This window comes from Asterias amurensis, chromosome 13 (genome assembly GCF_032118995.1).
Source record: "Asterias amurensis chromosome 13, ASM3211899v1".
NCBI classification, from domain to species: Eukaryota; Metazoa; Echinodermata; class Asteroidea; order Forcipulatida; family Asteriidae; genus Asterias; species Asterias amurensis.
In genome coordinates, this window is record NC_092660.1 from 4,530,699 (window position 1) to 4,548,658 (window position 17,960).

General features: G+C 39.4%; 2 protein-coding genes and 1 non-coding gene across 4 annotated transcripts; 2 read left to right on the top strand and 1 right to left on the bottom strand.

The window, feature by feature from the left end:
• Window positions 1–549: 549 nt before the first annotated feature.
• On the bottom strand, window positions 550–8,727 carry LOC139946043 (arsenite methyltransferase-like). Its single transcript, XM_071943628.1, is given in 9 exon segments — window positions 550–637; window positions 640–730; window positions 1,135–1,224; window positions 2,068–2,210; window positions 2,465–2,602; window positions 3,032–3,183; window positions 4,380–4,516; window positions 5,837–5,987; window positions 8,505–8,727. Coding segments are annotated over 9 exon segments (1,149 nt in total). The 5' UTR covers window positions 8,672–8,727; the 3' UTR covers window positions 550–557.
• A 264-nt stretch (window positions 8,728–8,991) lies between these two features.
• On the top strand, window positions 8,992–9,063 carry Trnae-uuc (transfer RNA glutamic acid (anticodon UUC)). The gene has a single exon. It is a non-coding gene; the product is annotated as a tRNA-Glu (tRNA).
• Window positions 9,064–9,262: 199 nt separating this feature from the next.
• Window positions 9,263–16,998, top strand: LOC139946064 (mitochondrial ribosome-associated GTPase 1-like). 2 transcript variants are annotated; one of them, XM_071943663.1, is made up of 11 exons: window positions 9,263–9,349; window positions 10,418–10,587; window positions 11,070–11,134; window positions 11,795–11,905; window positions 12,537–12,623; window positions 13,135–13,282; window positions 14,073–14,134; window positions 14,635–14,731; window positions 15,406–15,487; window positions 16,204–16,310; window positions 16,860–16,998. In XM_071943663.1, exons 2-11 carry the CDS (start codon window positions 10,485–10,487, stop codon window positions 16,955–16,957), a joined length of 960 nt encoding a protein of 319 aa, XP_071799764.1. In that variant the 5' UTR covers window positions 9,263–9,349; window positions 10,418–10,484; the 3' UTR covers window positions 16,958–16,998. The 2 variants fall into 2 exon arrangements, with proteins under 2 accessions (XP_071799764.1, XP_071799763.1); XM_071943662.1 differs by having other exon boundaries at window positions 9,289–9,432.
• The last annotated feature ends 962 nt before the right edge of the window (window positions 16,999–17,960 follow it).

Genomic DNA, 17,960 nt, shown 5'->3' on the forward strand with positions numbered 1-17,960 from the left:
TATTACTTACTGAGGTGCTGTAGTTTTTGAGAAATTAGTAAAATAAGTTAACGAAAATATGTTTGTAAATGATTAAAATAATTTTCGTCTCATGAGACGAAAATTATTTTCATGACATTGTTTTACTCATTTTCCAAAAACTACAGTACCTCAGCACGTTATATTTTCAGGGAAGCTTCCCTAATATCATTATCTTCAAACTGTGTAAGTTTAGTGTAAATCTGTGGACATTGTTTTTTTTGTCCTACAAAAATTACATAGACAATTTAAGAACAAGTCAATCCACTTTTTAGTTGTTAAATTTGCATCGGGATAGAGAATATTATTTGGTTTTTTTAAACCGTACACCGATATATCTAAGCACTGTATTCTCAGTACTTTTCCCAAGCTCTGTGGAAAAAAAAAATCACCGACATATTACCAACGACCTTTGCAAATCCCAACTGAGTAATATGCCTGTGATTTTGTTCACAGAACTCGGAAAGTAGTGAGTATACAGTGTTTGAACATATCGTTGTAAGGGTTAAAACAAATTAAATCCTCTTACCTTTTGAGGGTCACAACAGCTGCCTGTCGATGCTTGATTTAGAGGACCACAACAACCCTAAGTGGCTGGTTGCTGTTGAGGGGGACAGCAGCCCCCTGAGACTTCCTGCTTGGGGGGCCCACAGCAACCCCCTGAAGATGCTTGCGCAGTCGTAAGAAACTTAAATGGATCCACCGGACACTCCTGATGATTGACACAAAAAAACCAAGACCTTTCAAAAGCATAACATTTGTTTTTTTGTGTTACCTTCGACGACAACTCAGATTGTAATAATAAAAACTACAGCATTTATAAGGCGCACTTTACTGAAAAAGAGGAACATTCAAAGGCGCCGGTCAAGTTTTGTCAAGATGTTGGAAAGCAAGCAAGAACAAGTGTGTTTTGAGTTTCTGCCGGAAGAGAGTGATTCCACTGTCTTTTTGTAATTCTTGTATGTATCCTTGTTTGTTTTTGTGCATCCCTTCAAAGGATTAGTGGCAAGAGATATCGGTATATCGGGCTGCCCATGGTAGGGATGCTGAAGAAGTCTACTCTGTTATTCTATTCTAGTGGTTTAATGTCATAGGTTAAATGGTCTTTATGCATACCTCTGCATCTTTAATGGTAAAAGCACTGGAGTAGCGAGATTGGCGTATGATCTGGACTACTTCGCCACTGACATTGACAGGACATCCTTTCTGAAACACACAGTAGGAGATGATGAAAAGTCAAACATTATTGTATACCTTTACAGTCCCGACAATTCAAAGTCCAACAACAGGGATTGTACATACGTGGACATTTGGGTTTAATCCATTGTGTGAGCCAGGAGAAAATAGTTAAAAACCATGCGCAATTGTCAGCATGTTAACATATTGTCGGATAGTTTTCTAGAATACCACTTCATTTCTGACGGAATTAACAGTCTACAGAAAAAATAGTTCTTGTATGAACTTAATAATCAGTAAGCTTTCAAACTAAAATTAAAGGCAGTGGACACTATTGGTAATTACTCAAAATAATTGTTAGCATAAAACCTTACTTGGTAACGAGTAATGGGGAGAGGTTGATAGTAAAAAACATTGTGAGAAACGGTTCCCTCTGAAGTGACATAGTTTTTGAGAAAGAAGTAATGTTCCACAAATTTGATTTCGACACCTCAGAATTAGAACTTGAGATTTCGAAATCAACCATCTAAAAGTACACAACTTAGTGTGACACAGGTGTTTTTTTCTGTCATTGTTATCTTGCAACTTCGACGACCAAATGAGCTCAAATTTTCACGACCAAATGAGCTCAAATTTTCACAGGTTTGTTATTTTATGCATCTGTTGAGATACACCAAGTGAGACGACTGGTCTTTGACAATTACCAATAGTGTCCACTGTCTTTAAAATGTGGTGTTTTTCATCCTCACAAATCTTGTTTAATACATGTATCCTGTAATATTACTGAATCAGAAGCTGCACCATGCCCTCCCCCCCCAAAAAAAAAAAACCCACCTTATATAAGTAAATAAATAAATAAATAATATCACATACCTTGAATTTAGCCACAGCATCAAAAGGAAGCTCATCTGGATAATCCGTTACGTTGCCAAGGTAGTTGACCTCTGACCTATTGGCTGGTGCTCCGGCAGTGAGCTTGAACAGGCGGTAAGTGGCAGATACAAAGTGGATACCAGCTGTATAAAATCAAAATGTTGTCAGTTTTTCCCCCTAAAGCTTACACTCGGGTAATACAAAACGAGAAAATTGAGTTAGCTGTTGCAAACTGCGAACCAACCAACCAAAAGGACCTATGGTATAAATACAACAATTTTTTAAGGGCCAAACGTTTCGACCCTAGCAGAGTCTATCGATAAAGCCTTCGATAAAAACTCTGCCAGGGTTGCAACGAGATAACAAAATATCAAGACTGGTTTTTGATGAAACCTACCTTCTTTTAATGGTGTTGCAACGGCCTCACAGCCTGCCTCCATAATGGTGGAAGAGACCAGGTGAGGTGTCGCAAAACCAACCTCCCCAGCAAAGCTCACCAAATCCTGCCAAGTCATAGCCCCTGCTATACATTCTCCTAAAACCAAACATAAAGATCGTATGTCAGAATGTGGTAATTTGATACAAAAATATCAAAATGTTGTAAGTTTTCCCCCTGAAGCTTACACTCGGGTAACACAAAACAGGAAACACGGCAGTTTGTGGTTGAATGGCTTCTGACAGACACCCCTCGAACAAAGATATTGACAAAATTGGGAGACCACCAACATAGGGCTAGATAGCTCAGTTGGTAGAGGGCCGGCACGTTAAACCGGAGGTCGGGGTTCAAATCGAGCTCTAGTCATTTTTTCTTTGTTCAACCCAAAATCATTTAAAAATGTACCCAGTCAGTTTCCCTTCTGGTTTATTATTTGACAAAAATAAATACATGTTAAACTTTTGGTCACAAGACTGGAAATATTTCCGCACCTGTAGAGACTATGGTCTTTATCAGTACAACACTCACCCCACAGCATTTTATCTTTCTGGAGGTGTTCTGGGACTACTTTGTTGGTGTAGACATCACTGAAGTACATTTCTCCGCCCGGTTTCAAAACTCGATATGCCTCCTTCAAGACAGCCTTCTTATCTGGAGACAGATTCACAACACAGTTTGAACTGAAAAAGAACCATGGAGAATCTCGTTAAGAAGTTCTAGAGAGATCATCTTCGAGTCTTGTTAACACCCTGTTCTTTTTGGCACTCAATTTTATCTGCCATTCATATGTAAATATGTATTATGTATTATGGGCACAGGGGTGGATTTCACAAAGGTAGTCCTAAATTAGAACTAGTCCTAGGCAATGCTAAGAGATAGGACCAGTCCTAAGTTAGGATGAGTTACTGGTCCTTACTTAGGACCAGTCCTATCTCTTAGCATTGCCTAGGACTAGTCCTAAGTTAGGACTACCTTTGTGAAATCCACCCCAGCACACTTAAAATTTGGCTTGGTTTTGTATACCCCAGAAAGAGTCAGCTTGCGTTGATCAAAAGACACTACTTGTCTTGTCGAGAACAAAATTCATCAAAAATCTCTTGCATCAGCTGCTGAAAAAACATGTTTGTCGCACCTAAACTTTGGAATAGTCTCCCCCCCCCCATCTCTAGCACTCTGCCTTTTCACTTCATATTTTCAAGAAGCACCTGAAAACACACCCGTTTCCACAATGATTGTTTGGTTGTTAATGTTTTTAATTTGCAATTTTGTAACATTGTTCCTATGTTTCTTTTGCTGTATATCATCACAAACCGCTGTGATCTTGATGAAATGGTAGTTTATAACTTTTGCTATGAATGTAAGTAAAACAATTTGGACACCCAGTTTTTTAAATTTCAAGCAAAATTTGACACCCTTTTCCAAAATCTTGGCTTAGACCTTTACCTAGGTGAAGCCTGTTATGGAAGAACATTTAAATAGATTAGATTCATTTTCTGAAAAGGTTGAGTTTTGAGTGTTTTTTTTTTTTATATAGCGCTTTTTCACTCCCTACGGGTGTCTCAAAGTGCTTCAAGCTATTACCCCTGGTCACTGGGCCTTAATTCACTCCTTAAACAATCTCAGCTCCCTGGGGAGTATACAGCCTCGTGCAACAAATATGCGCTACTCGGCTAAATCAATCACAAGAACCATCTCTGCCCTCACAGGTACCCATTTACCCCTAGGTGGAGAGAAGCAATAATAGTTAAGTGTCTTGCTCAGGGACACAAGTGTCACGACCGGGATTCGAACTCACACTCTGCTGAACAGAATCAGCAGAGCTTGAATTCGGAGCTCTTAACCGCTCGGCCACGACACCCCACGAAATGTTACTTACACGATGAGATCAAATTGATTGTCTTGCAGTCCGGCTTCTCCGAGTTTCTCAATGTAGCCCTTGACAAACTCCACGTTCTTCTTGCTGTACCCAAATTCCTTTGTGTGGTAGTCCACATACTTGATTGCCATTGCAAGCTATGGAGTAAATGTATGTAGTTGAATACAAACAATTAATACTTTTTTAAATTGGTTTATTAGGATACATGTACATTCCATGGCAGCCAAAGGCCTAATTGCAAAATTATTACATATGTTAATAAACAGTAATACAAAATCAAATACAAGAAAGCAAATCAATATGAACGCTACAGGGTCGCTGAGGTCACTCGTACGTTTTAAGCACAAAGAACATCTGGGCCTATCGCACAATGATTTGCCTCCGCTTTGGCCTCAGTGAGGGCACTTTTAGCCAAAGTGAGGGCACTTTTAGCCAAAGTGAGGGCACTTTTAGCCAAAGTGAGGGCACTTTTAGCCAAAGTGAGGGCACTTTTAGCCAAAGTGAGGGCACTTTTAGCCAAAGTGAGGGCACTTTTAGCCAAAGTGAGGGCACTTTTAGCCAAAGTGAGGGCACTTTTAGCCAAAGTGAGGGCACTTTTAGCCAAAGTGAGGGCACTTTTTGGCCTCAGTGATGAGGGCACTTTTTGCCTCAGTGAGCTGGTGAGGGCACTTTTTGAGAGTGTGACGCAAGGGTTCCATTGACTAGAAGGGCATTTGAACCTGCCACCTCAAATATGGCAGTTGTACGAGATTGATTCCCTTCTCAAAGAAACCCAAGCACAAACAGTGTTACCGACATCAAAAGCCGTTTTGAGGTACATGTATGGCGGACACAATGCTACAACACTGTAAAGTTGTGGACAATTTGTGCGTATTGACCATAGAAAGAGAACGTATGTCATTCAGTGAAGTGCGCATTTTAGGCGACGCGGCGTTTACACGTAAACCTCATGACCACCAACATGTTGAGCCTGGCATCAGTCGCGGCGTGTGACACGCGCGTATCACGTCCGCCATACCTCAAAAAGGCTCATTGGCTTGAAACAAAACCTAAGTAAAATTAATAATAATAATTACAACAATAATCATAATAATAAACCACCATTTAAAGACACTGTCCTTGGGCTATATCACACTGATTACAGTCATCATAATGTACATTTTCATGAAAATAAATAAAATAAATGCAAAATAAGAATACATTTAATTAGAAAAATTAAAACAAATTTCCATAAAAATACTGAAACATTGGGGCTTTTTATAGGTGTGCTTTTTATAACCTGTATGTTTGGTAAACCAGATAAAAAAATCAATTTTTTAATGTTTGGGGCAAAAAATCTGACATACATGTAGCATCTTTAATAAGAAAAATTAAAACAAATTTCCATAAAAATACTGAAACATTGGTGCTTTTTATAACCTGTATGTTTGGTAAACCAGATACTGGTTTAGTTTTACCTGATTATCCGTCATATCAACACCAACCACTGATCCGTTTTCTCCGACCAGCTTGCTGATGGCAAAACAATCCATGCCAGTTCCAGATCCCAGATCTAAGACTCTTAGCCCTTCAACATGGCTTGGAATAGTCAGACCACATCCATAGAACCTGTCATATGAAAGAAGCAGAGCAGATGATTGCGTAAAGTCACCTGGAAGTGGTATTTTTTCAAAAATAAAGCTTTTGTAACTAATGATGTGTTTTGATGAGTAGAACTAAGGTTCTAAACAAATCATTTCTCATTTTATTTCACAAATTTAAGAGTAGGCCCCGACCCAAGAGGGCGCTGTTTATGACGTCAATCGAGGCGCGATATTTGAAGAGAAAATGTGTTGTCTGGCCCCTTACACTACGTCTGGGTACCTGATCGGTATGATGCCTACGTACAGAACTACAGTCACGCAGCAGACTGCACGCACTAGTATCTCGCTGCTTTGCGGACGGTCCCCTCGGATTACCCTGCACGGTGAATCGCAAGCTAAAAGCATGTTCTCAAATTTCAAACTATTTTTCACGTTTGGCATACGCTCCCCTAGGTTCATCACGTCTTTCAGAGACCTTCTTTGACTTCCCACTCTGGACAATTTGTTGGGATGACGTCATGTTTAAGAAAAACTTTTCTCTTCGTGTCAAATGTGTGGTGTATTCCGGATTCGAAGCACGACGGCCGAAGTGTTCGCTCCACAGCGCTGAAAAAGACGCCGGACCGGACCACTATTGCTCTTGTGAGTCTGACTTTCGCGGCCAGCAACCACCCATACTTGGGATCTGCAGGAAACACATGCGACCTGACCCCATCTTTAGTTGTTTTGCTGCATCCAGCAGCAATACACCTGGTCGGCATTGCCGGAAAAATGCAAAAAACTTCTTTCGAAGCGTATAAACTCACTACTTGGACTGTAAATGTACTTTGCACGTGTGTTTACTCTACGCATTGCAGGCAAAGTCTATCTCGATTGACGTCACAAAAGGGATAGGCGGAGTCAGCTCCCCAAATAACTCTAACTATTTTTTAAACATATAAATCGGGAGAAACCAATACTAAAAAAATTGTTTTATTGTTCATAAGCATATTACATGTATATACTCTTGTGTTTGACTTTGGAAAGAAAAAAAATATATTATTTGAGTTGGCTTTATAAATTACAGTCGTTTGACCAGTTCTGGATCACTTTTTGAATTCACATTCTTTTTTGTTGCAATCTCTTTGATATCTTAAACAAAAAAGTTTATCAGTTTACCTAAACATGACATAAAACTCACCAAGTATTCACTGACAAAAAAAGATTAGTCCTTTAGAAGGGGCTTTGAGAAAAGTATCGTCACCTGTTTGACCAGTTCAGGATCAGTTGAATCTATTCTGAATCAGTAGAGTGCCCTTTATTGCAAACCCATACTCCCATTCATAAAACTGTCTCTCAAGGACACGAAACTTCAGAGGTGTGTTGGCATGGACTTGGACTTCCTTTCTTTAGTGAATGTCATGCAAGTGTCTTCAATAGCAGCGCAAAAAACCCAGCGACAAAACCACAAAACAACAGCAAAGGCAAATGAAGAAGTGAAGCGAACCTAAAAAGCATTATTGACCCCTCCAAGTTTAATTTTCTCACAAAAAAAAAATCTACAAGAATTTGTTGAAGTAATGTTTCTCAAAATCAACTAAAAAAAAACTTTCTACTGCAGTAGTATGATTTTACCTTACTTAGTAAGTTAGTGCGGCACCATTTGACGCAATGAGATGTTGAGTGATCCCGAACTGGTCAAGGGTAAGTTGCCCCCCCAAAGAAGATTTTGGTAACTTCGTCTCCTCAAAAAAACAAGATGACTGCACAGTATTTACAGGAATTTTTTTTTACACATTCTTATCATTTTACATAAATATTTTTTGCCCCGGCACTCCAATTCTAAAGGTAAGAAGTTTTAACAGTGGTTTTCAACCAACATTTTTAAACTAAAAAATGATAAATTTCGCAGACAACCTTCAGGAAAACGGCCATAATTTATTTGCTGATGATGTTTGGCACCTTTTGGGGGGTTTGTTGGTTTAAATGGGTGTTAATCTTCACATTTATCAACAGAAATTGGGTATAATGAGAAGTGAAATAATTATTTGGTTATTGCAAAGTTGAAGTGATCCCGAACCGGTCAATGATCCCGAACTGGTCAAATGACTGTATAAAAATAATAAATATATAACTTTATTATATATAGTCAACAACAAAAAAATTAAATAAAAGTAAACTTAAAATTTTAAAAGCAAAACGTAGATCTATCTTTACTATCTATGTTTAATCAATTGTTGGCATTGTGGCTGAATCTGGTGGTAGCTTGTCATTGAATCTTATTGTTAATAATAATAGCTGCTGCTTCGGGCTGGCTGGGCGAAACAAACACCATGAACACAGTAAACAGTATAGATTAGAAATTGATAGAAACACTGTACACAGTAGACACGACTATAGAAAAGACAGAGCCAAGCGCAAACCATGGAGCTATAGCTCCATGCCCAAACCTAGTTGCGATAACGTAACCCTCGACGTAGCCGGAGCCGTCGGCAGACGGCAGGAGGGTTACGTTAGCGCAACTAGCCCAAACCCAACCCAGTGAGATAGAAAAATGACTTACGTTGAAACAACCTCATCGTGAACGCTTGCAATAGCGTTCCTCACACTCAACGGTGGTTTTACTGATCCCGCTACTTTGCAAGCATTTGTTTGCAAATCTGTGTTTTTCTGAATAACACTGCCGTAGTAATCTTTGACATTATCGTGGATACTATCACAATCAGCCATGGTCTTTTGCACTCAAAAGGTCGACGGTCAAAAGCAACTCAAAGTTGAAAGATTTGGGAAAGTCATCAGAATTTAGAGCGCCCTCTTGCGTTTGAATCGCACAGCAGCAATAAAACTTTGGTAACAGAAAACATGGACATAGACGATGTGACCTGTGACATCACATGTTTACCACACTCACTCATAATTTTGTTCGATTTAATCACTTCCAAATGAATAGACTATACATGGAATTCTGAGTCGTTGAGCAATGTATTAGACCGGAACTAGTAAAATTTATTAATGATTCAATTTTGTTATTTCCCCACTTTTGGTCGTGATCCCATATGGTCTAGTGGTTAGGATTCGTGGTTTTCACCCACGCGGCCCGGGTTCGATTCCCGGTGTGGGAAGCCGTATTTTTTAAATATTTTTTTTCTTTTTTTGGAGTTTATTTGGGAGGCACTATTGCTTAGATATAGAATAAACTTGTTTTTCCCGTTTTATTTGTGAAAAAAAAGAACCGGGGGGGGGGGGTCTTGTTCATTTACAATCAAGAGAGCTCTCTAGAGGGCGCTAGTACTGTTTGTTATTTTTAGCGAAACACATGACATGCACGTGACTTTTTAAACTTGCACGATCTGTTTGCTGATGTCCGATGAGTGAATGCTGCATATTAAATACGGACGATAATCCGACGTGAGTTCTCTACTTTTACTATAAATTTTTGTTGTATTTACTTGATTGGTCTGAATTCTACCTCCATGGCCTGTGCCGACAGTGTAAGTAAGAGTAGACCCAGTAACTGTGGCACTGTTCTCCCCTTTTCTCGAATTTTGACATTCTTCTCTGTCTGTGTCGTACTTCTTCTTCTACCGACCGATAATAATGTCAAAATTCGAAAAAAGGAGCACAGCGCTCCAGTTACTGGGTCTAATAATGAACTTTCTGAAGTCTCCCATCTGGTCACAAATTTTAGACTTTAGTTTAGTATTTTAGTAATAATAAAAATAGTAGAACTCTTTCTTTGTTGATGATGTTCCGTGATGTTGATGTTTCGATCAATTTTATTTAATTGAGTTCAGTTTTGTTGTGTTTACTGTTTTATGGCCTGCTTGTTTGAAGTAGATTTATATTTGATCCTCCATGATTTATTACACCGGTGTGAAGTTGGTTTCACATTTGACATTGGACATTCGTGTCAAACACGAATCAGTTCCTCGATTGACCATTGACATTCAAATTGCATTTACGCACAAAACCAATGGGAGTGGGACTGTATAGTAGTAATCGAGTGTGTATGTCTGGTATTAGCCATTACTTTCTGTGTTTTAGCAAAAGTTAGTAGTACAAATACTATCTTTACAAAGTAACATGCTTTTTACGACACTGTTTATCTTGATTCATACCCAATTCAGTGAGCGAGTCTATCGATCTTCTCTTGCTTTTTAAACTGTGGGGTCCTGGGGGGTTGTCTTTACTCTTTTGCTCAAAACACCCGGCTGGCAGACAAACATTCCACTACTTTAGCGATCAGGCAATCATCAAGATGTAAGTACTAGTACAGTAGTCTAACGCAAGTAAACATAAAATGCGGGCATGTACCCACTGCTCTGTAGTGTTTACCCACGTGTATGTCATGTATGTTAGTGAAATGTTGAACGTTTGTCTGAGATCCGAGTACTAAGGTTCCATTTTTATCATAAATGCGGAGAGCTATACAAAGAACAATAATATGCAGACAGATTATTCTATTTAAAATCCTAGGTTATCGGATATTAATGTCTATGGATGAGGAGGGGCGTGTCTGAAGACATAGGCGTTGCTCTTTACAATGGCAGGACAAGGAGCTAGGCAGGGTCAGCGCATCTTCCGCGACTTCTTCACCTTTGGAAGTAAAGATCTGACTCACTGGTTCCCATCGCACATGGCAAGAGGTACAAATCATATATATTTTTATTCATGCATTCAGTCGGAGCATCAAACGATGACCCTCTAAACATTTTGGTATCTACCGTTGCTGTACGCAACTCCTCCCGTTGCAGGCCAGAGTCCTGGCACAAGGTGTCCACACATACATATGTGGTTTCTGGCCTAACACAGGAACAGTGTCCAAATTTTCATACAGCTGCTAAAGTACTAAAAGTTGCTAAGTAAAACAAAAATATGCTGAACAGAATAAGGTTACCATCCAAAGTACCATCTCACATGTACAATCTGTGACTGGTATCCTGCTTATTGTTTGCTAAGCACTAGAAAGGTTGCTTAACATAATTCTCTGCTTTTTTAGCATTTAAAAAAAAAATTTTGTCCTGGTGATCACTCGTTCACAAGTGAGTCATGGTTTATACTCCCTGTTGATTCCACAGGGTCAATAATTATTGATTCAGTTTGTTTTCTCTGGTCATGGTTTCTGCAGGTATGAAGAAAATGAGGAATGCTCTACGATCTGTAGACTGCATAATAGAAGTCCACGACGCCAGAGTACGTAGTCCTAGAATTTTCATTTAGAATAGACAGTGACATTGCAACGGTTGTATCCAGACCCCTTGCATTAAAGGCAGTGGACACTATTGGTAATTACTAAAAATAATGATTCACATAAAACCTTTCTTGGTGACGAGTAATGGGGAGAGGCTGATGGTATAAAACACTGTGAGAAACGGCTCCCTCTGAAGTGCCATAGTTTTCGAGAAAGAAGTAATTTTCAATGAATTTGATTTCGAGACCTCAAGTTTAGAACTTGAGGTCTCGAAATCAACCATCTAAACACACACAACTTCGCGTGACAAGGGTGTTTTTTTCTTTCATTATTATCTCCCAATTTGATGACCGATTGAGCTCAAATTTTCTTAGGTTTGTTATTTGATGCATATGCTGAGATACACCAACTGTGAAGGCTAGTCTTTGACAATTACCAAAAGTGTCCACTGCCTTTAAGTCGCCCTCACTGAGGTCTAAGAAAGGAAACACGAATAGTGTGTATGAACCACACTCAACTCAAAAGTGACATCAAAATTTGCACTGCATTCGCAGTCAGTATGAAACCAAGTTTTACTAGATTTGGAGCAAATCTGATGGACTCAGGAAAGTAATCAAACAACTCTTCTTAAACCTTTTTGTTATTTTTTTTTTCTTGGGAAGATTCCTTTTTCAGGGAGGAATCCAATCTTCGGTGATGTACTGGATGTTAGACCTCATCTGCTGATATTAAATAAGAAAGATGTGGCTGATATGACGCCTCAAGAAACCAGTGTAAGTATGCTCAAGATTCATAGCATTGATATAACGTTTGGTAAGAACGTTTGGTAAGTTGTGAGAAAAGTTCCATCTGAAGTAATTGTAGTTTTTGAGAAAGAAGTAATTTGGGATGTGTTGCAGTGTGACGTCAGAGGCGAAAGCTGCAAGTGAAGACGCATAAGGTTTGGAAAATCCAACACGACAAAACTGATGGTGTGTTATTAACAGCTTGGCTTGAAGTTTTAGAGTAGTTTTGCACCAACCGGATGCCTCGCCCTCTCTAATGGCAGACAGGGCCGCTTCCTAGAATGGTGTACCTGAGTAGTACACCTGTGGATTTTTAACCACAGGTGTCCAAAGTAAACGAGCAGAGTATACTGTTCGAAACGTCGAGACCAAACCGGCTCTTTTTTAGAGCCAACACTCACCATAAGAGATTTACACATGGTTGTACCCGCAAGTTTACTGTTTATTTATGGTTTCTTCTTAAGTTTACAATGCTTGTCACACTACAGTGTATAAGTAACAACACACTTTTTTTGTAGTGCATGCCGAATTTGACATGAAAGATTTTAGTTTGTTGCGTCTCTCATGTTATGAATGACAACAAAATTTTCTGAAGATTTCAAAATTGATTTTGTTACAGAAAGTTCGTAATCGTTTGAAAGAGGAAGGAGTACAAGATGTATTGTACACAGAGTGCCTTACACAGAACAGCCCAAGTGTTAAAAATGTGAGTTTGAAGAATAATTTTGTAGTTTTTCTATCAATCAGCCTCAGAACCGAAACTTCTATATTTGCATCAATACAAAATGCGCGATACAAATACAGACGATGTGACCTGTGACATTACATGTTTACAATAGAGCCACCAAGCCTGGACTTCCTGCAGGCATGATTTGTACACAGCTCAATGGAAGAAAACATCAAATCTTATATTTTATGGAGATTGCACTGTCCAATTCTTTTCAATTTTTGATATGATGAAAGGGGGCACATCCCAAAACTTGTCCAGCTTTTACTTTCATAACTCTTGGAATTAGGTGGAAATTATGGCACAAAATGTCAACTTTCCCATAGAACCAGTGCAGTATCTTGCCTGCCAGAATAGCCAAAGAATGCACAAGGTTGTGTTTATTGCAAACAAAGTTCACATGGTCTCTGTGCTATTGGATTTTGACTGATTGGGGGATTTTCCTGAATGGATAAACTGTCTTAAGGTGTTTATGAATATTGGTTTGTAGATTATACCGCGAGTTATTGAACTGATAGAAAACAGCGAGAGATACAATCGAGTAGAGGCTGAGGAGTACACAGTGATTGTCATTGGTGTACCTAATGTCGGAAAGTCATCTCTAATCAACGCCATGAGGAGAATCCACCTCAAGAAAGGTACTACTTAGGGTGTCATGGCCGAGTGGTTAAGAGCATCAAATTAAAGTTCTGGTGCCAATTCACCAGAGTGTGGGTTCGAATCCTGATCATGACACTCGGTCCTTGAGCAAGATACTATGATTGCTTCTCTTCACTCAGGGGAATAAATGGGTACCTGCGAGGGTAGAGGTTGATATTGTGTATAAACAAACTAATGGCAGTTCAGGTTTACACTCCTAAGAAATCTGAGAAAGATTAAAGGGATGTTATTATTGGGCCATGTAAATGCGCATTGATGTAAAGCGCATATGAGACGTTACTGTGAAATGCGCTATATAAGAACTAGATATTATTGTTATTAGAGGGTAGTACTCAATTGAGGTTGGAGTTGAGGTACTAAATGAACATGTGAGTGAGGAACAACATTGATTTAATAGGTGCTAAATTGGAAGTACTTCGTTGAGATACTTGGTGAAAAGTGCTAGATGTGGTGTAAGTGCACAAATAATGTGCTAAAATAAGGTTAAAGTTGAGGTTATTGGTGCAAGTTTAGCGCTCATTGTTCTTGGTGCATATTGAAGTACTATTGAGATACTTGGCGCAATCATAACTAGGTGCAGATGTACTTGGTGGTAGTTGAATTGCTTAGTTTCAGTTTAAGGCCTAACATTTCAGGTACTAATTGAGATACTTGGGTGCTTGTTGAGGTGCTTTGTGTCAATTGAAGTGCTAATTTAAGTCCTTATACTTCAGGTCTAGTTTAGAAACTCTATGCTAATTTCCATTGTTGTATCATATTTAACCTCAGGAAAAGCAACACCAGTGGGTATACAGCCAGGCGTGACCAGATCCCTCATGCATAAAATACAGGTGAGATTAAATTCTATGGCCACCATTATTATATTTGATTTATAAATACCTGGGACAGTTTATCCATACATTCAGGGCCCAATTTCATGGCTCTGCTTACCATAAGCACAGAATCGGCGTTACGGAAGCAGGGAATTCTGTGTTTACGGCAAGGGTATTTCACGGGTTAGCGGCGAATTTGGGCTTCTGCGCGTGCGTACTCAAAGTTACTAGGCATTCTACGCCTACAAGGCTTGCGCAGAAATTCTGCGCTTGCACATTAGCTGGGAATCGCGATTGTAAGCGCAGAATTCGGCAGTAAGCAGAGCCATGAAATTGGGCCCTGATTGGTAAAAAGAAGATTACCTGGCCATGTTTAAACGTGCTATTAACACATTTTTTCTTACTTTTAATATCTTTGTATTTTCCTGTTATTCGCCCTCCGGTCACCATGGGAATTTGTTTTTAAATAATAAACCAATAATGAATGAATGAATGAACTTGTGTTTTTGTTGTTGAAGGTAAGTAGCAGACCCAAAGTGTGGTTGCTGGATTCACCAGGGATTATGACACCTTACATTAGGGACATCGAGGTCGGCATGAAACTCGCCCTCTGTGGTAAGATTTAGGCATTAACGATAGATTAACGAGCTTAGTTAATGATAAATCAGCATTAACAATAAGCCTGGGCGACTAATAATAATAATAATAACCGTATTTATAACGCGCCTTTTGCCAAAGGATACAAAGCCCCAGGTATTATTACTGCAAGGAGTTACACAACACATGGGACCAACGGCTTTTTGTCCCATCCGAAGGACGAAGCAATGGTTTTGTGGCTTGCTTAAGGACACAAGTGTCACGGCTGGGATTGGAACCCACACTCTGCTGATCAGAAACACCAGAGTTTGAATTCGGTGGTCTTAACCGCTCGGCCACGACAATCCCACTAGTGAAATTTACTACTAGGCTTGTCATGCCTCAAATAGTTGCGACTTTGACACTAGTCGTCAAAACATTCATCAAAAAGTACAAAACAAAGAGTGCTCATATATAAAAAATATGAAAAAGTCTCTATCGGGTAGCCTGAGTTTCCATGGAACAATTCTTTTTGGTTTTTCTCCCACGTCTCAAAATGAAACTTCCATCCTAGTCTTCCCTCCATGGGGTTCTTGGCTAGTATAGTAATCAAATTTGCTTTTCTGAGAATCTAAAAAAAAATGAAGAAAAAGTTACTAAACAAAGTCGGTCAAATTCTGAAAGTTTTTTGTTTGCAATTTTGTGTTTTGCAGGAATGCTTCAAGATCACAAAGTTGGCGAGGACGTCATCGCAGACTATCTCCTGTACTACCTCAATAAATACAACCACAACAGGTAAGGCAGTCCAGAAATCAGACCAAAGCCATGTCTTTATGATTGGAGACTATTAATCATTCATTTTAACACAATAATAATAACAATAAATGTAGCAATAGTAACTATAAGTGCTTATACGAATTTGGGTTGGTCAAAGACAAGTTGACTAGAGCAGGTTTTGAAACAATAACCTCGGGCCACTAAGCGTCGGACCACTAATTATTGTATGCATTTTATACCATTGGTCCTTTTGGTTGGTCAGCAGTTTGCAAACAGCTAATGTGGAAGTGTCATGGACGAGCGGTTAAGAGCACCGAATTCAAACTCTGGTGTTTCTGATCAGCAGAGTGTGGGTTCGAATCCCCAGCCGTGACACTTGTGTCCTTAAGCAAGACACTTCACCATTGCTTCGTCCTTCGGATGGGACGTTAAACCGTTGGTCCCATGTGTTATGTAACGCATGTAAAAGAACCCAGTGCACGTATCGAAAAGAGAAGGGGTTCGCCCCGGTGTTCCTGGTCCGATCGGCAGCAAATTGCGCCACAGCACCTTGTAAAACATTACATGGTGCTATAAGAATTAGGTCTCATAATTCAAAAACAGTCCCACATCTTGCAGGAAATACTGTGTTAGAGCGCCAGGAGCGTCACTGAGTGACGGACATGTGCGCTATATAAGAAGCCACAATTATTATTATTATTATTAATACTATTTTCTCATATTTATTTTGACAGATACGTCGATTTTTATGATCTGGTGGCTCCCAATGATAATATTTTGGAGGTCTTGGTCGGTGTTGCCAAGAAACTCAACAAGACCTCACGCTTTAAAACTCTGGACGGTAAGGAGAAGTAATTCTTGGCATACTCTTGAAATTTTGAGAAGACGTCACAACGACATGTTGTAGTTTGAATTGTGAAAGGAAAGGTATACCTTTGGCATTAAAGCAACAAATTAACGTCCACAAAACCCTACTTGGTAAAGAGCAATGGAGAGCTGTTGATAGTATAAAACATTGCTACATGTAGTAAGGGCTCCCTCCAAAGTAACGTAGTTTGAGAGAAAAGGTCATTTTCCCCCAAAAATAACTTGAATCTGAAAAGAGCTTCAGGCATAAAGTACGTCTTTCTCTGGTATTTGAAAGCACACAATTTTTTTGCAACAAGGGTGTTTTTTCCTTCATTATTTTCTTGCAACTTTAATAACTTTATTATTGGGATACACCGATTGGAGGATACTGGTCTTTGACAATTACCAAAAGTGTACCCTGCCTTTAGTCCGTATTGGTGTGTGGTTTTGAAAGAGCAAATTTAAATTTTGGAGAGTTTGTGAAGTCAAAATGTGTTTTTTTTTCTGTAACAATTTGTTTTTCGATTTTTTGGTTGGTTAGGAACAGTCGTCATGAGGCCCAATTTACACGCAGCCTCCGCACATATGATCAAGTCATTCCGTCAAGGTCACCTTGGAACTATCACACTTGACCTTTGAACTTTCACCTCTGGATCAGAAGGAGCTAACATAGACTGGTCCACATGTACAGAGGATTTGACTGCAAATTTCCATATGAAATGAGTGGAGCTATTATAGACTGGTCCACATGTACAGAGGATTTGACTGCAAATCTCCATATGAAATGAGTGGAGCGAAAATAGACTGGTCCACATGTACAGAGGATTTGACTGCAAATCTCCATATGAAATGAGTGGAGCGAAAATAGACTGGTCCACATGTACAGAGGATTTGACTGCAAATCTCCATATGAAATGAGTGGAGCTAACATAGACTGGTCCACATGTACAGAGGATTTGACTGCAAATCTCCATATGAAACGAGTGGAGGTAACATAGACTGGTCCACATGTACAGAGGATTTGACTGCAAATCTCCATATGAAACGAGTGGAGCGAAAATAGACTGGTCCACATGTACAGAGGATTTGACTGCAAATCTCCATATGAAATGAGTGGAGCGAAAATAGACTGGTCCACATGTACAGAGGATTTGACTGCAAATCTCCATATGAAATGAGTGGAGCGAAAATAGACTGGTCCACATGTACAGAGGATTTGACTGCAAATCTCCATATGAAATGAGTGGAGCTAACATAGACTGGTCCACATGTACAGAGGATTTGACTGCAAATCTCCATATGAAACGAGTGGAGGTAACATAGACTGGTCCACATGTACAGAGGATTTGACTGCAAATCTCCATATGAAACGAGTGGAGGTACAAGGTGCTTTTGGAAGAAACATCCTCAACAGGGTTACCCGTGGTTAGAGCGCAGGACTGGCAATCACAAAATGTGGATTACGAATCCAAGCTAACCACTGTGTTCACAATAATGACTATAATAAGTATTGTCCTAAATGAATTCAGATGTTAAACCACTATTTGTGTGAGAGAGATTGCCTGCTGCAAACTTGGTGTTTATATCACCTTGTGGGAGTTTACCATAGAGTTATATATAAGAACTAGAGGGCGCATTGGTG